This window comes from Astatotilapia calliptera, chromosome 7, assembly GCF_900246225.1.
Source record: "Astatotilapia calliptera chromosome 7, fAstCal1.2, whole genome shotgun sequence".
Taxonomy (NCBI): domain Eukaryota; kingdom Metazoa; phylum Chordata; class Actinopteri; order Cichliformes; family Cichlidae; genus Astatotilapia; species Astatotilapia calliptera.
In genome coordinates, this window is record NC_039308.1 from 58,165,432 (window position 1) to 58,186,881 (window position 21,450).

The following is a 21,450-nucleotide window of genomic DNA, read 5'->3' on the forward strand; positions in this document are numbered from 1 at the left end:
GGGGAGAAAGAGAGACAGGACAAAAACACACTGTGAAAGAGAGCCAGAGATTAACGATAACTAATGATTAAAAGCACCAATTAAAGTTATGCTTTTTAGTAATCATTTGTGACACCATAATTATACCTTTTCCTTTTATTGCCTACACAACTACTGTTTGTCATAATTGCATCCGGTTAATTAAGGGACAGACAAAAAGAGCGGGAACAGCGAGAACGAGAGAGTGAGTGAGTGAGTGAGAGAGAGAGATAGCGATAGCGAGAGAGAGTCTGGCATCGCATTCAGATCCAGTACCTGTTAGAGCGCTGGATGGCCGAGTGATCAGATTAGAGGTGTCAGTGTTCGTTAATCTGTGAGGGAGCGACAGGCGGCTACACGCGCTGCTTTCGCCCGTCGTTTCATTCAGCGGCGGTAGAGGGGAGTGGAGCAGATTCTATATTGACGTCCATCGGGGAATTTCCCCTCTTTTTTTTTTTACAATGGATTCCTGCGGGGTACGAGCCTGGGTGTTTCTGTTCCTGCTGTGGCAGGACGGTTGTTGGGCATCGCAGTTTCCGACACAGCTCATGTAAGTAGGCTACAGCTCTTGTAATCCTGTTTCGATCAATTGATGTTCTGGTTTGCAGAGACCTTGTTTCAGGGAGCTTTTTTGCTTTCTCTTTTTTATTCTCTCTCTCTCTCTCTAATGAAACACTCACGAGTGTATAGGCTTCATGGTGTGCGTGGGTGTGAGAGGGTGGGCAGGTCATTTCATTCATGCGGTGGTCATTTTGATAAAGACAGCTTTTTTCAGACCTCTGCCTGCTCGCGTTGTTACGCTGATTAATGTTGGTTACCCTAATCAGCAGTTTGTCACCGGTGGCTTGGCGAGCCGTGACAGCTCTTCTATGAAGTTGTAGCCTAGAGGAGAGTGGCTTTGCTCGGTCCTGCTGCTTTAGCCAATAATAAATGATAAAAGTTGGCGTTTTTCTGGGGACCCTCATTGGCCAAGAACCAGGTGATTCTACCCTTTGAGGTTTGTTCCTCATATTGTAAACTGGAGTAAAACGCCCCTATTTTCTTTTAGAATATTTTTTGGATTATCAACATAATATGTAAAAAAAATATGCTTAAGTATCGTTTACAGGATATTTAAACTGTAATTGATAATTTATTATAAATTTATGTAAAATCTTGTAAAAGGTGCTTCTTTTCTCACAAGAGGGGAAGGCCTCTGAGAGACATTAATTTTCCTTCATATCTTAAAAATACAAACTTTCGCTTACTGCAAAATAATATTTTTGTTTGATATTAAACTAGATAGCCCCCAGGGTAACCTATTACATCAACTCAAAACTATTTTTTTCTTTTCGTTTAAAAAAAAAAGTTATATATTTGTTTCGTTATATTAAATATATTTGCGCTATTCAAACATGACCAGGCCACCATCTTCTAAGGAAAGATGAAACGTGAATGAGTCAATATATTTGTCAGAAAGGAAATTTCCGGTGGTGGGGGTGTAGAGAGGAGGGGGGATGGGGGATCTTAAACCGGTTTACCCAAGTAATAAAATAGCCAAATATGGAGAAAAAAGTATATCTCAATAATTCCAAGTCTTTTTTTCAAAAGATGTTTAAATTCAGTATTGCATTGCTGCCAGAGCATATAATACTGAACTAATAATAATCATACGCTTATCCACAACCACAAGACAAGATTCTGACTCATAGATGGAAAGGAAACATTTCTTCTTTATCAAAATGTAAACAGTATCAGAAAAGATGAAACAGTTGCTGAAATGTTCACTGGCCTAAACTGCTCTGGTCTGTTTAGATTATAGTAATGCTGCACTGTTTACTTTGGAAGACTGATCAGTGCACCCACAACAAGTGCTCAGAAAATCCAGAAGCCATTTTATTTGAAACAGACTTACTGAAATGTTCTACATTTTTTTTGTGTAGCTTTAAAAAAAAGCATTTTTTTTCAAGATGCTTTCTGCATTTGATTTGCTTGTGGATAATCTCCTCGCTCTTATTTGTAAACTTCATTTACTGCTAACCCATACTCTTTCTGTCTTGTGTTCTTTAGACCTGCTGGCAAATTGGCCAGGTTTCAATTGTAGCGATCCTCAGTTTCATTCAGCTTCTTCTCTGTGACAAGCTTGTTCTTCATCTGCAGAGAAGAGCTCATCCTGTCAATAGAAAAGAAAATGAGACTCCAGCTCCACCTTCTTGAACAGCAGCAGTCCTCCTTTGGCTCAGGTGCACTGAGAGCTAGAGGGCCACTCTAACCACAATCAACAGCAGGTGAAGAACTGCTGTTGGAGATGGTGGAGCTGGAGACTGAGTGGAGATGGCATATGATTTATTTATTTGTTTGTTTGTTTCTCTCCCTCCCCACCACAAATAGATTCTCCATCTGTATTAAACTATATTAAATAATTCAGTTTCACCACCTTTGTATCTTAATGTCCCTTCCTCTTTTTTTGTATACTTGAAAAACATTTTGCTTAGAAGTGGAGGATGCTGTGGGGATTCATTTTTGAATGAAGAGCACAAACCAGATAGTCCTTGTTCTTCATACTTCTTTCTTGCCAAATGGACTAACAAACAGTAAGCATGAAAGTGATCAGTAAAAACATGACTGTCCTTGCATGCTTTTCTGCACGGCACAATACCAACAAAGATATTTGTGAGAAATAACTGATGAATGAAAATAGTTCCAGAAAGAAGAGAAACTAAAGAAGTTTCTTTTTTTCCTTTTAAAAAAAAATTTGTTATATTGTGCAAGCTAATGAGATATAATAGAATTATTAAACATAGGCATCATGAGCAAAAGAGATATTAAAATGAACTGTATTTTACACTCTGTTTTATTAAGTGCATCCTCCTGGATTACACTGATCAAATGGATGGAGAGAAAACATTTTCATTATGGATAAGCTGTTCTGGCAAACTGTAAACACCTGCTCTTCTGTCTCTTGACAATCCTAAATAGCTCTGTTGTTAAAGTAGCAACTCTGGAGACAAAACATCTTACATTACCTTAGTTCTCTTCAGCAACTATTTAAAGTTAACAGAAAATAAAACTGGGGCAAAAGCTTACTTTAAAGACATCGCATGGGAGTTTTTGAATCTATTACTGTGAACCCATGTCGGCTGTGGTAGGAATATATCACAGTTCTACTGTTTGTCCCACGGTTGTAGAAAAAAAACAACAACCCCCCCTCCCAAAAAAAACAGATTAAGGGTCATGAGGTGGTCAAGTAATTTTGATGTTCAAACCCTTAACTTCACATTAAAGCAACGTTTATTATCTAGGTCATGTTGAACAGGAACTGAATTGGCCACCTGGGTGTCAGAGGCTTCAGAGTGAGGGCAGGCACTGCAGGTTGTTTTGGTGCAGCTGGTGTTTCCATGCCTCATTCTGCTTTTCTGTCTGGACTGGACCTGCTTCAGTCTTTGCCTCTATAATGATGCGTAATTAGACTGTGGTTTAATACAGCCGCCTACCGAGATACACATCATGGGCCAGCTCATTACTCTCTCTAGTTCCAAAGTGATTGTACCACAACATCTGTCTCTCTCTTTCCTGCCTTGTTTCTCTTCCTCTCTTTCTGTTTTTTGCTCTCATTTGCTCTTCTTGTGTCTGTAAAACAATGTAGGGCAGTGCCTGACCCAGTTGCCATTGGTATATGCATTTGTGTCTGCGTATGTGTGTTTAATTATCCAGCATTGTACCACAGGCTACAGTAATCAAAGCCCAGAAACCAGAGTAGAAAAATGTTGCTACCTCAGCTTAACAACATCGACTTTATTAATGTTTATTACAGGCACCTCTGGATCACCTTTTTGATTTAGCCATTGATAACAGCCCACCTTCACCTTATGATGAGTGCTAGAGTGCTAGCGCTGTGAAAGATGATAAAATGACACAGATCAGAGTACTTTGCCTTTTTAGTCTAGAAATAGAATAGATCAAATTAAACAAGATGGATGGTGAATATGAGAAAGAAATATATATATATATATATATTTATTAGTAAGGTGCAAGGACACCATGTTCAACCACTACAGCTTCACTGTGACTCTGCACTGATTCTACAAGTGTCTGAAAGTCTACTGGATGGATGCAACACCATTATTTCAAAAGACATACCCTCATTTAATGATGGTGATGGAGAATGCTGTTGAAAACATCAATTCAAAACTTCCCATTTGGGAGACTGGATTGAAGCAGCAAAGGTAATAAAATATGATTTACACCAATTTCATAGCATTCAGTGACACCTTGTGCCCCAAGGCTGGTGCATTGTCATCTAAGACAAGATTACTTCAGTCAGGATAGATGTACTTTATCATAGGGAAAGGGTGATCAATCTGAACAACTTTGTATTGATTTGCAGTAAATCCTAATTAAAAAGAATATTTGATTTCAAATATGCATATAAACTGACAGATATGGCTTTGGGGTGTAGCATTGTTCTATACTATTTTCCTCTGCTGCAGGAGTCTAGTGAGGTCTGTACTAGTAAGACCAATTCCCTTGCATGTTGCAGTGCTTGGTTTCTGTGTATACATAAAACAAATGAGCTTTTCATATAGGTTTCCAAACAAAGTGAGTAACAAAAAATTTCCACGCACCCATACTGTACTTGAAGAAGAGCACATGCACACATACCCTGGTTATCTCACAACCAGAAATTTACGCTGATAAGATTCCACAGAAGCTAAACTCAGGAAGTCAGGTGAAAGTGCCTCTGCCTTTCTGAATGCCAAATTCCAGGAAGCACACATACACTCTAAATCACAGTTGACTTGTCTGTGCTTCAGGCTTCAAGAGCTAAGGTCCACATAAACACACACAGTGTGTAAACAGTACAGTTTTGTTACACCCAGTGAACAACAGGATATTAAAAAGGGTCACAAAATACTTAAAGTCATGCAAACCCTGGCCTATACTGCTAAAATTACAAGGCAGAGAAAATTATCATTCTCTTGGTAAGGTTGTCAAGTTGACAATGATTATTATGAAACAATTAACAACTTATGACAGCAATAGATCAACACAAAATATGGGTAACAGGCCCATCAGCATAACACGTATAATCTGTATTATCCAATAGGCCATAGGTTCAGTGGAAATAAGCAGCCTACATGTGACAGGTAATAATATTTGCAGAGTTCAACTTTCCTCAAATCACTATGGAGTTTAAGAAGCTGTACTTTTTTCAAGTTGGAGATTGAGAAGCAAAGATTAAAATCTCCTGACTTACACTAGTAAAGCTTTCCCTAAACTACTGTATTTCACATTCACTATTCCCTGTGTTATTCCCTATCTTGCAAAGTGTCTCATCTTTCTCCACAAGTGTGCTTGCTTTGAATGTTCCTCATTCACTGTGGATTTTGTATCCCTGATGCATTTTTTCCTTGCTTTTTGATCTTCTGAACCTTTCTGTCTTGCCAACCCCCTCAGCTGTACTAAATGTCACGGTCGATGTTTTTCACGTAGTAAATTGAATGACTTTCAACACACCGCTGCAATGACAGTTTTTGAAAGTATTTTCTGAGTATGAATATTTGATTTTCAATGTTTGTTCCTGCGTGTGTGTGTGTGTGTGTGTGTGTGTGTGTCTGTGTCTGTGTGTGTGTGCATGTTGCTTCAAGGCAGCCGAATTGTGAAATGGATGTTAATGAGAACCTCTCTATGCTATATAAACTTGTCATCATTCTCATACAGTATACATGGCAAAAAAAGTTTCTACATCATTGATCTGCAGGGTCCATGACCCCTATATGGGAAGTCTGTTTCAGCTCTCTGATTAAAAAGTCCTAAACTCTGATTCTATAAGTCTCTTACCCAGTAAGTAATGCAGAGTTCAGCTGGAGCCGATATATGTGAGGGGACTCACCCCTCTGACTGCCTTGTAATCATCCAAATGTCCTCCACTGTCGTCATCTGATAAGAAAAATGCCCGAGTAGCCTTGCAGGATCGGCCTTATCACCACCACTCATTACTAAACGGCAGCTCCCCTCTCAGGCTACGTCCACACGTACACGGGTATTTTTGAAAACGGAGATTTTCCGTTTTCGTTTTAAAAAATAATCCCGTCCACACGTAAAGGCAGAAATGAAGAAAAACGCTGCTAGGAACATGCCAAAGCAACAGGTGGCGATATAATCCTAACCTGTAGAAATGTTGACCAATCAGAAGTCTAGAAGCCTCGGTGGGAAAAAGTAAACAAAGCTGGGGCATTGAAGCAGAACCGAGTCATATGTGTGGAGGGACAGTAACTGTGTATATGTAAGCATTTAAACAATGCAGAGAGTACAATTAACAGTAACAGTATTGTTGAAATTCATTTCACCGAAACAATAACGTGGCGCACAGTGTGACGTCAAAAAAGGCGCACACCTTTGACGCTGCGTTTTCTCCGTTTTTCTCGTCCACACGTAAATGCAAAAACGGAGTTTTCAAAAATATCCACCTTGGCCGGAGTTTTTAAAAATCTGCGTTTTCAGTAACCAAAAACGCCGTTTACGTGTGGACGAAAGGTGCAAACGCATAGAAAAATCTGCGTTTTCAAAAATACCCGGCTACGTGTGGACGTAGCCTCAGTTGGGCACTTGTTAATAACTGGGTTGATTTTAAAAGCCAAGACAATAGGCCCCAAGGGAGTGTTGTATTCAAATGACTAGAGTAACCTGTAAGAGTTATTTGGACTAGTAAAGAACGATACTCAGATTTTTACCAATACTGTTTCACAAAAGGTTAAAAAGTGAATGTCCACAATTTAGACAAATTGCAGGAAATTTTATTATAGCGATTTAGCAGGAGCAGAGCAAAATCAAAATCAAAAGTCATAATTACAAAATCAATAATCAAATCACCTGAACTATAATTATCTTATTAACTGACTCTGAGCTAATGCTGATTTTATTCTTATCTTCCGTGAGGAGAGGTTGGAGAAAGGGTGAGCACAACCAGGCCTAAAGATGCACTTATCCCCGTGTTCTGAGTTGATGATAATCACCCAACAGGAAATGAGTATCCCTTGGGAATTTAGTGGAAGTATGTTGTACACACGCGCACACACACACACACACACACACACACTGAGCAGAGAGGAAAGCCAAAAATATACAACCATTTTGCTGGTCCACAGGTCGGGCTGGGTCAGTCCCTCTAGCGTCTCTGCTGTAATTTTCAACTGTGAACATCTCAGGTCCAATCTTCTGAGCTGCTCATCTCACAGAAGACAAAGGGGAAGAACCCTATATCTCTTCTTCACTTAACTTTTCACGCTCACCCTTTCTCCCCTATCTTACTGGATGTCACATCTTCTGAGACGACCTCTAACTGGGGACATCCAGTCACATTATTGGAGATTATGTATCGGAATTTCAGGAGCAGGACCACGCCTCCAAGCACACTCCTTCCGGTTGTCATCTATATAGGTTCCCCCAGTTCTGCAAGCTGTTCATTCTCGTTTACGTGCCCCACCCTCCCTCCCTCGTTGTTCTCAATTCTTTAACTTCTTCACTCCTATTTACTACGTGGGGATCTGCCAGGCCCGGGCGCTGCCGCCAGTCCCCTTCGAGGCCTTCCCCACACCGCAGCTCAATTCATGTCCAAGCTTTCACCTTTACCTACTAAAACGCTGTCAAACTTAAAATGAGGACGTGGGCCCAGCATTAACATCTAATCACCTGATGTCCACCCACATCTTATCTATCTCTATTTATCTATCTGACTTACGTGATTTAACGCAAAGTTTAAAGTTTAAATTTTAAAATCACTTCATTACATTTCATGTCATTGTTAACACAGAAACCCCATCACATTTAAACATTCAGTCACATATGGATATAATTCACTTCATGTTTCATTCAGTTTATGTAATTCTACTTCAGTTAGATTTGTTTTTAGCAGATTCTCAAATGAACATTTGTTGTAACATAATCCCTTTTTAATTCAAATACAGAGGAATACTTTCTTTTACTTTCTTTTAAAAACTGTGTTTGTCAATCATTTTTTAATACAACTTCTTTTTATTAAATCATACTTTTTATCAAAAAAAGTCAGACATTCATAGACTGGTGGCTCCTGTGTGTCACTTTCACCCCTACCCTGCACGACACACACATACACACACACCCACACATACCAAGGTCAGACTCTGTAGAGGTTCTCAGTGAGGTCTGTTATTAGAATCAATGCACAGGTTACATTTTCTTATTTAATATCTGGGTTACACTTACACCTACTCATTTTCAATATACCTGATGATATTCTGAACAGTATTAAGGATAATTTACTATCAGCAAATTCATTCATTCATTACAACTTCACATCACCTGACAACATGTGATTATCCTAACAAGCCACTGTCTCATATCATGCATAATGTCTTAGGTTCTACTCTTCCCAGTGATCATCCATGGCCACTTTGTTCAAGTGGTACATAGTGAGTAATGGAGGAGGATGAGACTAAGGTATAAACCAGTGTGTGGCACAGTGACTGATGTACCACGACGACACAGAAAATAAATAAATAAAAATAAAAGGCAAGCATCAGGTGAGCAATTTTCACTCAAGCGAATGGGTACCATCATTGAGTCTGTTGTTTGGTTGCTATTATTCGTACATCAATGGCACCAGCAGGCTGGAAATGATTAAAGCTCTTTGAGGTATAGAAAAGCATGTTGGTCTTAGCTACCGCCCACCTCCTGCCTGTCCACTCACATCACTGTCACTAGTCACAACAATAGCTGGCACTTATCTGATTGGTTGACTTCATGTTTGATCTCTCTGAAAGCAATTGTATTAGTTGACATGCAGTGACACAAGCTTTATTAGATGACATTGTGTTTGTTTCTGGTGATCTGGGTTTGATTGGTTGACATTTTGCCCGACCCACAAGAGTGATTCTCTTTGACCTTGTTTGTTTTTGCATCAAGTGACTTGGTTGGTCTTTTCAGATGATTGATATACGGTAGATTGAAAGACAGTTTAACTGAAATGCATGCAACGTCTCTTCTAAACTGGTTATATCTGAGCTACAGGATTGGTTGTGTGCATTTCTTTGCCCCATAGGATTAAAGAATGGGTTGATCAGATGCAGAAAGAGCTTGTTACCCTGGCAGACACAGCCGCAGCTGGGAAGAGCCTCACTCAGGTATAAACACCGGAATATACACAGACATGCATAAAATCTGAGCATAATCCTATTCCTTTCTTAAAATTTAAGTCAACCCCTTGTATATTTTCCCCTAAATGTTTAAACTCTTAATTTCCTGTGAAAATTATATTTAGTTTTAACAATAATTTAAACAAATGAATGTGTGTACAAAAAGTCTTTTTTGTATTAAAACAGCAATTACATTTGTCTTTCTCCATGTAGATTTTTCTGAGTAACCAGCACCTCTACACTGTGGAGCAAAACGATGCGGAGGAGCTAGTGGCCAGAGCAGCCAGGAACATAGAGCAGCTGCTACACAAGAGGTCTGCTGCCTTGGAGGTAAAATTCACTCCTCTCAAAAGGAACCAACTGTCAGTTTGCAATTTGTTTGTAGCTTTTGATGCTGCACAGGACAAACTCTTCAAGTGCCATGACAGCGACCAGTTTTCCATCTGTTCTTCTCTAAGACTCCACCATGGATATTAAATAATCAGAGTGTGATTGTAAAAACCTAAAGATAAACTGGAGCACATTAGGTTTTGGTGACACAGGGATGTTTGTGGTATTTAGTCATTGTAAAAGTAATACAATACAAATAACAGCAGATGAACCGATTTGTCATTCAAGTGAAAATCACATCAGGAATTCACTTTGGGTACATTTAATTCATTGCAGACCAGGGATGAAAACTGCCAACACGGATAAAAGCAATTTGAAAAAGATGATAAAAAATTAAGTTGTTCTTATGTTGTTTTTTTTTTTGTTGTTTTTTTTGTTTTTGTTTTTTTTTTTTGGCCTGTCCCGTTTGGCTCTTTTGCCATCAGAATTGTTGTCTAAAGGCAAAGAAAGATGCCCAACGGATTTACTTTACCAAACTGACCATCCCAGCCTTGCCGTAATGGTCCATTTGATTCACCTTTTATTGTTTATTTTATTTTCACTTACTGAATACGGGACAGACTTGACTGGGGGAAAGAAGGGGAGAAAGAAAGAGGGAAAGAGAAACAGCTGAGAAGAGGGACGGGGGAGAAGGGCAAAAGACAAAAAGTTGTTTTTATGTTTGATTTGTCTTGAACAAGCACGACACCCTGTGCTATGTGTAGATTTTGTGACAGTCCCAAAACTAAAAGCAATGAGATACAAAAGCCTTCTGTTTTCTGAGCTGCATCTGTCACAGACAAACTTGCAAAGTCATGATCATGTGTTATTAAAGGCAACAAAAAAGTTAAAGAAAATTCAGTCTCTATATAGCATACAAATTTAATAAAGGTAGCTGAATTATGTTTATTGATGCATATACTGTATGCATCTGACTGGAGATTTAAATCTTCACATACATTGATCTACATCCACATACAGTAAAACGAAGTTTAGTTGAATATCCAACAATCACACCTACCAGCACAGCAGTTGTAAATGGGGAGAAACTATATTTTTATGCCAAACTGAATGATTGCTTTTCCTTAAGTAGGACACAACATATAACTGTAACAGCATTATTGTGTAAAGCATGAATAGTTAAGTTGAGTAATTCACAAGTTATTGCCCAAAACGTAACACATAATTCTGCATTAACACCACCATCTGCGCATTATCTATTTGTTTGCATATTTTTCTGGCTTAGTTTTCCAAATGTGGTTGTTTTTTATTTGGTTGAAGTCCAAAGCCTTTAAATAGAGTATCATTCAAAACATTTTTAGAGTGGTTTAGTAACAGGATCTTCTAGTTGTTTTAAAGTACACAACTACCCAACAGTTGTTCAGAACAACCTTTAGGAGGTCTGTATTAGGGGTGCAACGATACACAAAATTCACGGTTCGGTTCGGTTCGATACTTTGGTGTCACGGTTCGATATTTTTTCGATACAAAAAAATGTTCATGCATTTTTAATTTGTCATTTATTAAAATTATAAATATATTTTTTAACTCAAAAGTACAGTTTTTAAATTTAACCCTAACCCTTGTGCGTGTTTTTTATTTTGACAGCGAATGCGCACCTGCGGACCACTTATGTGCAGCCCTGGTTATTTAGCTCATCATATCGCAGCCACAGAAATTATTTTGTCCATGAAACCATAAAGCTGCACTTTCTTTTTGCCTTATTGTCTGATTTGTCATAACTTCTCCGTTTTGTGGTAAGCTTTTCTTTGGCTGTCACTTCTTCACCCTGACCTGTCTTATTTGGCTCAGCAGAACTGAAATGCTTTTACACATGCACTCACATAAGCTCAGCGATTCTCTGCGCGATCAACCTCTCACATGTTTAAGCTTGCTGCGGGAGATTTCACTTGTCATGTTTGCATAGTAAGCTAATGATTAATAAGACGATGTCAGAGGAATTGGTGCACAAATTATCATCACTCACAGATCAGTGCTGTCGCTCTCTATACACAGTTCGCACGATTGCAAAGTGAAAGCAAAAAAACAAGCGCAAATTCAAACGCGACTTCAATATGTCACATATTGACAGTGGCTCACCGATGCCAATGACATAATTACCCAGCTACATTTCTGAAAGAATGCAAACGCATTGACATATATTTTTCCTACAATAGCCCGACGGGCAGGGAAGAGATCGCTGATGAAAAAATCGCTAGCTCCGGGACGTCGGGCTAGCGATATTGCAAGCCCTGTATCTGATTGAGGAATCACTCATCTTTGGAAAAGAGAGTTTATTACAGAGAAATGTCTCTTTCCAAAATAAAAGCTATACTATCCGCTTCTTCTGGGCTATATTCTCAGCAGCATAAGGAGAATCATGTGCTAACAGCTGTCTAAATGACTCGGCTAAAGTTAGTAGCATGCTTGCTTTTTTTTGTCTGCTTCCACTTGTCTTTGCACTAGGATGATGTCGGCGTAAATGTGCAGTCATATTCGTTGTGTTCCCACTAGTGCTTTCAGGTTAATCTCGTTGAAATGACCTTAACGCCACAACACGGCAAATCTCCGTTAACGAGCTACCGCCGATCGCTCCGTGCATGGGGCTAGACGGCCAACACGTTAACGAGCTAACTGCGCTAACACACTAGTTCACACCAATGTAATTGAGCATTGCATGGCACATCCAACATACTGTTTTACTTTAGTCCATGACTCGCTTACCTTCAGGGTCATGCGTCACATGAAAACCAAAATAATTCCAAACGCCAGATCTGAATGAGGTTCAATTTTCCTGTTGCAAGGAGAGCTTAACTTCTGTCTCGCTAGCTTGCCCTGCGCTCTTCCTTCTGACGATGCTGTCTGTGTTGAGCGCTCAGTGGATCTGCGCTCGGCAGTGCAGCCTAGGCGGAGTAGTCGAACACAGATTCACTGAGCGCTCAACACAGACAGCATCGTCAGAAGGAAAATTGATAAAATAAATTACAAATGTTGTATTGTTCGATACATATGCGTACCGAACCGAAAGCACTGTATCGAACGGTTCAATATCGATACGAATATCGTTGCACCCCTAGTCTGTATGTTATCACAGTCTAAACCTGAGGAGTGCGTATTACTTTTGATGGACATTTTATAGCCAACTAATGTTTCTGTTATAAAGGTATGTGTGTGTGACGATTTATAAATCTAATTTGGCTCCATAGTAGAGGATAGATGCTGTATGCTAAAGGAACAGTGGGTGAAGCATATACTTAAAAGAGTAGAAAGCACGGACTGAGATCTTTCTTCTTTTGGACTGAATGTGATAATGAGAGCCTCGACCCTCGGGATGTTCTCCCCCCCAATTTCTTTCTTTCTTTTTTAGGGCAGAGATTCTCATCTCCACTAGGAGTCTGAATAGCAAATTGCCTTTTTAAGGCCTTGCAGTTGTTGTCTAATTAGTAATGGAAAGGGAGTGTTTATGAATGTCCATAAACATGTGTCCTGCCAAGTGTCTGTCTTTTGTTTGTTAAGTAAAGCCACTCATGTTCTTATCAATTTTCCGAGTGCTGGTGCCACAATTTGCATCAGCAGCAAAGTGAATATTGGCTCTACTGCATGGAAAAGCAGTAGAAGAGAGAAATGGCTGCAATACTGGGCAATGTTACGGTGTATTTTCTATGTGAAAAGTTCATAAGGGTAGGTGGTGGGTGGGACGTCAACTTTATGTTGACAGTTGATCCAACCTCCACACATCGATCACGTCTCACTCTTTATTATGCCTCATCTTCTTTTATGAGTAACCTCAAGGCACACTGATATTGGATTCTCTGTCATGAGATGTATAGATGAGAAGATAAATGATAAATGCATGCTGGGAAAGAGGCAGGTCCACATGAAAATAATGGCTATGTGGATTGATGGACAGATAGACAGTGAGCAAAGGATCATAGTGAGAGCAGCTGAGGAAATAAAGAAGGCTTTTAGCGAATAGTGCGATTGGTTTCCCTTTTGGGTATAGTCTTTCTAATACTTGCAGACCGCATACAGTAGGAGTGAGAATAAACACCAGCAAACTCAAACCAGAAGATAGTATACAGGAAGCAAACTGTCCCACTAGATTTCAGTTGTGCTTTGAGATTTTTGCTGACCAATCTTCTAAGTCAAAGGAGGGCTTTTTGCTCTAAACTTTATTAGGCAAAATGCAGGAAGCGAATCTTCATTGCAACTGGGACTTCCTTTTTTGCTCAGTGCTTTTGATATGAGGTTGGAAGTGACTCGCAATGTCAATATAATTGGAGATTGCCCAAGGCACTCAAGCCATTTTCACTTACTTGACAAGTGCTTTCAAACTTGCATCCTCCCGTTGGCTTTCGTCTTTCTCTTTCTTGTGTCTTGTCTGTCTCTCTTTATCTGATATCTAACTCCGTGTGATGGATGACCTTCCAAAGGCTGCAGCTTACCTAGCCACAGGTGTGTGAAATAAGTGTCCATTTATGTGTGCCTATTCATGCTTTCATAAATAAGTGTGAGGCAGAATGTAGCATGCATTATTAATATGTACTTGGCTGCACACTGCTAGGAGAGATCACTTTATCAAAGGTTTTACAATGGATACTGTGGCTCGAAGCCCAGTGGGGAACACTCACACATTTAAACATGGAAACATTCACCGTTTGGACTGTCCACCTGCCCACTCACTGATCCACCCACTATACATCATTTGCTACATAAAAAACTCAATAGGGGATATTGGCAGACAGTTGTTTGATAGAGCTTAGGCACTGAAATGTAGCCACCTACACACGCATGAGCCAAAGGGCCAAAGTACCAAAAACTCCTCTATAAATTTATAATAAATTCTAATGAATGCATATTTGTATCTTTAAATTCAGACCACTTACTGTTGATTTCCATCTTATTTTTATTCTTGTTACTTTTATTATTATTATTATAATACAGAGAGCATAGTCCATATGCTTAAACAGATTTCCATTATAATGGATTTATCTCAACCAAGAATATTCTTGCCTCTTACGCTGAATAAATGGCTATCACACCTTCATAAAAAACAGTATGAAGCTGTGAAAGGGTCATTAGAGTAAATAATTCTGCTTAGGGTGATATCATAATGAAAATCTTGATGTCAAATACGCTTGACCACTCGGCAAAACTGTGTGAGACTCTCCTGGCTTGAGTCAACACATCTTGGAGAGATGAGTTGATTCACAACACATCTCTCCTTCCTACATATTCAGCTTGTTATCTGTTTCCCTGAATGCCTAAGTACACTGTAATTAAAGGCTCAATTATTGATACAGCTAAACTTGTGCTACAAAAGATAAACTAAATAAACACTGAAGAAAGACACTGATGCATGCTCACACATCAAACTCCCTCTTTAGTATACCTACTGCCCACACAAGTGCCCTGTGATTGTGTGGGGTCCCACAGTTTTTTTTGGACGTCCATTTGAGGTTTGCTTCATTGATAACATCACTTGAACTGAATGTAACATAAAGCAGATGTTGAGTTTTGGTGTTGCAGGCTGAGTTATCACTCTAAATAATATACTAGCATATTTTTAGACACTTGCTCTTTGAATGGGTTGTTCCCTACATCCAGAAACCACATATCAGCCGCAGTTATTTGTTTTTACTTGAACAGTCTGCATGGGGTAAATGTGTATGTCTACAGTACTGTATGTGTGTGTCTGCACAATTCCTCTTTTCTCCTGAGGTGAAGGGCTCTATCCAGTGACTAATGAGCCACTCCACAGCATTACTTAGAGTAATCCCTCAGCCTGCAGCACACAAAAAAGGAAAGAAAGTCTACAGGACACAGGTGGTGGTGTGTGAGACTCTGCGCTGTAAAATGGGGTGTGTTGGTACATGGATATTTGCAGATTAATGTGTCTTTGCTAAATAATCTTAATTTTACAATGTTGGCAACATGATCATGGAACTCTCTTACAGAATAGCATTTAGCAGTAAGTTGATAAAATACTTAATTTTTTAAATATTTATTTTATTATTTCGATTTAATGCAGTCTACAGACGGATACAAGAAAATCAAAAAGCCACAGTTTGTGGCACATACACTACTTGCTGGCCTTTTAAGGCTAAATGAAATAGAAATAACAAGAAGGAACAGAAGGAGCACTGTCAAGCCCTACAATGTGAGCTCTAGTAGGCTACTCATGTGCATGTTTCTGACCAAACTGTCAAAATCAGACTCATTGAAGGTGGTATGAGGAGCCAGCATCCTTTAATGGGACCTGTGCTCATGCAGCTCGATTGGCATGCTAGATAATATTAAAGCTTGTAGGTCCACCACTGGTCGCAGTTGCTTTTGCAGATGATAGTGCAGGCATTGCAACGTTTGCCACCACATCTCCAGACTCTTTCATGCCTGTGATATGTGCTCAGTGTGAACCTCCGCTCATGAAGAGAAAGATAAGAAACAAACCAGAGGAAGAATCAGTCATGTCTGTGACCACCACCTGCAAAACCATTCCACTTTTGGGGCTGTCTTGTTGTTGTCTTTGCAGTGCAACTGTTGTCACTCTGCATCAGATTAATTCACAATGGTTTTATGCTTTCCAACTGGAAAGATTTTAAAAAGATCTCTGAATTTTAACTGAGTTTGTGTTACACTGAAATGATCAAGTGTTCACTTGTTTTTTTACCAGTGTTAGCTAGCTGCTAACTAGCAGCTTATGTGTAAAACTCATCTTAATAAAAAAGAAAAAGAAAATCCTGATTTTGAGGCCCAGTCGATGTGATCTAATACATTGATTAAAACTTTGCTGTTAGAATTTCCTAACACGATTAGCCCACTGTCTTTAATTATATACCTTGTTGGATATGCTAGCTGGTACAAAGTTTTTGTCTTGGTTATTTGACTGTCAGACTGACCAAAATACAAGCAAATCAATGACTCATTGACTACTTTGACATTCTGTAACTTTATCTATAGTAGACATAGAATAAACAGTAAAGTGGTAAAAATATTATATTTTTCAGGTAGTCTCCACTACCAAAAACGTGGTATTAGGTAAATCTGGATTGTGCAAGAGTTGGCAGTTCATCTTGTAATCGGAAGGTTGCCGGTTTGAGCTCCAGCTCTGACAGTCTGGGTCGTTCTGTCCTTGGGCAAGACACTTCACCAGTTGCCTGCTGGTGGTGGTCAGAGGGCCCAGTGGCTCCAGTGTCCGGTCGCCTCGCCTCTGTCAGTGCGCCCCAGGTCAGCTGTGGCTACAGTGTAGCTTGCCATCACCAGTGTGTGAATGTGTGTGTGAATGGGTGAAGGACTGAATGTAGTGTAAAGCACTTTGGGGTCCTTAGGGACTAAGTAAAGCGCTATACAAGCCATTTACCATTTTTCAGTGATTACTTCACTTAAAAGAGGGAAACAAATGCAAAGTATGGTTCAAGACAAACAACACAATATCATAACATTGGAGTGCTATTTTTATATATTTATACATATTTATATATTTTACGTATTAAGCATATACGGAGGAAAGAAATGTCCCAGCTGTCTTTCAGACATTTCCCTATAATGTAAGCATGATATGGTAATGAAAACATTTAGATTACAATCATATCAATAATGAAAAAAAATCATAGTCATATCTATAAAAGTGTCATTCTCAAGATTTCCAGGGTAATGCTGCAAAGTTCAGTTATCCAGTTCCCTCTGTTTAGAGATGTGTGTTAAGTGTTTAATGTGGTATTTGTAGATCTCTTTAATGGAGTCTTTGTACCCCAGGTGTTGGACCATATTTTTATTAATCTGCTGCCTGCTGTCACAATGTTAGAATAATGAGCAGGAGACGCATTTATGTGTGTGTGTGTGTGTGTGTGTGTGTGTGTGTGTGTATGTGTGTGTGTCTGTGTACCAGTGTACAGCAATGAGTAGTAGCTATGACACGATCAGAGACATTCTAGTCTCCAGAACAGATGTTACTCTACATCCCATCACAACTGTGCGCTGATCATACTGTATTAAGCAGGTAAACGGTGTTTTTGTGTGTGTGTGTGTGTGTGTGTATGTGTGTGTCTTTTTCTGTGAGCATACATTTATATTTATTGTTTGTGTGATAATGAAAAGAGAAGGGGGGGAGGACTGCAAATAGGAAATTCTAACTAGACTTCTAGTAGGCCAGGGACAATAGCCTAATACGCTAATCAAGATGAAATCCAAACTGTGTTAGTGGATTACAAAATGTATTAAAGCCTTTTGTGGTCTAAAGATACTGTTCCTTCAAAATTAACACTGATCAATGCCAATTAAATGTGGCATGTAGCATTTTTCAGAATCAGCATTTCCATACTTTGTAATTATTGCAATAATTGAGATGAAACAAGGTAATTAGGATCAGCTCTTACACTAGCATGAGTGTCTCTCTGCCATTCTGCTCTCAGCTGCGATTACTACCAAACAGTATATCTATGCTTCCTTCGCACATGTTAATTCTTTTACAGATTGTTATATATTGTCTGTAATCTAATTATAATTAACCAATAGACAGTGAAATAATAATATTTCATAATAATAAAATGAATCAGTCTAACCAAGGATAGTAAATCCTTAACATTGTTTTTCCTCGGGAAACAAGCAGAGATAAACTGAGCAGTCAGAAAATTGCAAAGAGTAGAAAAAAAATGAAATAAATGTGTTTTTTTAATACTAAGATTTGTTTAATGTAGATTTGAAACATGAAAAAAATTAAATACTGCAGTTATCACCACATATGATAGTGGTGTATAAAGGACAATGATGTATATTTTCCTACATATTATGGTGTTCTGTATGCTTATGCCATAGTTTTGGACATAAGGTTTTCTCTGATTTGAATAGAAAACGTTCATAAAACCAGAAGATATAAAAGCTCAAGTTTTAATTAAATGAACATTAATAATCTAATCTTAATAATCTTTTTGTAACAGTATGGTAAGCATTGTACTCATGATTGACAAAATTGATAAGTAAATAATAGGTATATATATATATATATATGTATAGATCTTAACGGTAAGTAGGGATGGGTATCGTTTAGGTTTTATCCGATACCAGTACCAAACCGGTACTTCTGAAACGGTGCCGGTGCTTAAACGGTGCTCAAACCGGTGCTAAAAGAATGGAGAACACAAAATTGGTCCAAAAACCTCTCATGTTCAGCTGTTTTTCTTATAAAAAGATAACAACGTTAGCCTTTTCTGCAGCTATAGGGGATTTATGGTATCAGTCTTGGCTGGAAGCAGTGCTTAAACAATGGAAAAAACACAATCTTTGTCCAAAAATGTTTAACTGTTTTCCACTTTTTCTTTGGTCATTTTAGCCTTTTTTGCCAGGGTGAAGGGAGCATCTGCCATCAAACAAGAAGACAGCCGCATGTAACTACGATGGTGTTTGCTAGTTCACCTTACATGCATTAATGTAATAACGCGGTTAGCGTACTCAACGTAAATTACACACGAACAACATTAGACTACTCATGCAGAGAAGCTGCTGCTGCTGCCATCATCATCCCTCATCATTTCTGCTACACTGGCAGGGCAAGGGGCCAGGACTCTCCTCTTCGGGTTTTTGGGGGATGTTGCTAACTCCGGGTCCAATAACAGGCAACCCACCTGCAGTAGATGTGCATGGTGTGAGGTCTCGCAACAAGCTATCAAATACGGCGCATTTCTCGGCTTTTAACAAAATGCTATATGTCGCCAGGTGTTTTATCAGATTCGAGGTGTTACCTCCTTTGCACAGTATCACAGTATCACCTTAAAGCACTTGTTGCAGGCTGCTGAGTTTGCATCTTTTGCTGTGAAGTACAGCCAGAGTTTTGACCACTTCGCCTTGGGCATTTTTAATCTGTAGCTCTGCTCTAAAAGAACCTACATACCTGGGCCCGCCTACTATCCTTGGAAACGTAAAATGATTGGCTAGAATCTAAAGTGTATGACATATCAGGAAGAAAAAGCACCGAAATAAAGCACCGAAATGTGCGCTGCTTTTTGGTCTGGTTACTACCGTTTATGTCAGAACCGGTGCCATAATGGCACTGGATACCAGTACCCATCCCTAATAGTAAGCATACAGTAAGCACACCTAAATCTACAGTCTCTCCGTGTCAGAAATTCTATATTATAAGATAAAGCACATGCAATAACAGAGAGAAAACCCCAACAATTAGACACCCAATAGGAATTTTTGATTGGTGACAGTGGGAAAGAAAAACTCCCTTTTAGACTTCAGGTAGAAGCCATCTGCCATGATTGGTTAGGGGTGAGGGGAGAGAGACAGGACAAAGTACACACTGTGGAAGAGAGCCATTCTTGTTGTGAAGTGGTAAGCATGCAAGGTTTCTTTAGATCAGAGTGTTTGTAAATCATAATAACAATTTGAGGTTGTACGAGAGGCTTTCAGGGGGACCGTCCAAACAGTTGTGACTGCATATCTTTGAACACAGCTGATATACTACAAGAACATGGCATTCTCCAAGTGTACTGGAAAGAAGTATATTAATACCAATTATCCATCCATGGTGTCCACATAGGGGATATAGCTACACTTAGCAATAGATCTCTGAGATACATGCATGACAACAAAAAAGCCAAAATACTAAATGGAATGGGGAGCAGGTGTACATTTACTGTTCCTATCAGCAAGGCTCTCCCATGGGTTCTCGCAGCTGCAGATACCTCAGGTCTGTCACTCTGTCTCATGCTTTCTTCCTCCTTTTACTATCTCACCTTCTTCTCTGTGGATACTTCCATCCCTCCCACCTTTTCTGTCAACTCTCTGTTCCAGTACACCCAGTGCTGTCTCCTCTTTGTTCAAATCCTGGCCTTTTGTCACAGTTCTCTGTCAAACTGATATTTAAAATCAACCTTTTAGCTATCTCCTCTGACATCTCTCACTGCTTTATCACTCACTCTATTCTTCTGCCATCTGTCTCTTCTTTCTCCATGCAGCTTTCATTTTAAACTACTACTGTCCTGTCTGTCTGTCCTTTGCCCTGCTCTCCATGTCTTGCCATGATATGAATTCATTTATTTTCTTACTCTTTTTGTTCTCCTTTATGTATATTCCTGCATATATGTAAAGTATTTATTTATTAGACACGGATGAAGGTGTTTTTGTTTGTCCTTTTCCAAACACGGAAACCATCCCGTTGCTCAGTAAATCATCCATAAGCCACCCAGCTATATGTTTTCCTCATTCCAGTGTTCATTCTGATGAGCTTTGTTTTAATGAGTTTACTTTGAAGGCAGTGATCATGCTGAGTCAGAGTATTGTTTTTTTTCCTCTCTCTAGACTGTCCTTTCTGCTAATACATCTGCTCGTTAATTATGTCCTTCCCTCTTCCCTTTTCAGAGTCATCTCTTTCTTTTCTATTATTTCTTTTTTCACACCTCCCCCATTTTTACTTTTTTTGCCATCCATTTGAGACGGAGCTCATTATGGCAAGTAAAAAACACGATGTCTGGACACATCAGAACTGAGAAAGAGTAAGATAAGAGCGAATGTGGGTGTTAATGATCATTTAGACTGTTACTACTCTTGTAAGTATTGCTTTGTTGTCTGTGGGAGTTGGGCAGTGTGCACTGAACAGCCTATTGATTTCAGTGTCTGGAGCCTTTAGACACACATAAACACACACACACACACACACACACACACACATATACACAGGGTGTCTGGGTTGCTCTGTGAGGTTTAGCAGAGCCTGTCTCATCTTCTCTGTCTATCCTTTAAGCTGTGCTCTGCTTTCTCACTAAATGCATGGTGGGCTGCTGGGCGGCCCTGGCAGAATGACAACTAAGAGTGGTGAGAGCAGGGCAGAAATATCTCTCTGTGGGACTAGTAGGACTACCTAGCACTCAGGTCAGCTCTCAACGGCAGTAGAACAATGATCCTATACATC

At 39.3% G+C, this 21,450-nt stretch overlaps 1 protein-coding gene across 10 annotated transcripts in view; it reads left to right on the forward strand.

The window, feature by feature from the left end:
• The first annotated feature begins 255 nt into the window (after nucleotides 1-255).
• The window catches only part of LOC113026874 (voltage-dependent calcium channel subunit alpha-2/delta-1), a 78,161-nt gene continuing 56,966 nt past the window's right edge, over nucleotides 256-21,450 (forward strand). For all 10 annotated transcript variants that reach the window (XM_026176105.1, XM_026176111.1, XM_026176112.1 and 7 more), the window contains exons 1-3: nucleotides 256-568; nucleotides 9,077-9,158; nucleotides 9,384-9,500. In XM_026176105.1, coding sequence (XP_026031890.1) covers nucleotides 480-568; nucleotides 9,077-9,158; nucleotides 9,384-9,500 — 288 coding nt within the window. In that variant the 5' untranslated portion in view covers nucleotides 256-479. The remainder of the gene's footprint in view (nucleotides 569-9,076; nucleotides 9,159-9,383; nucleotides 9,501-21,450) is intronic.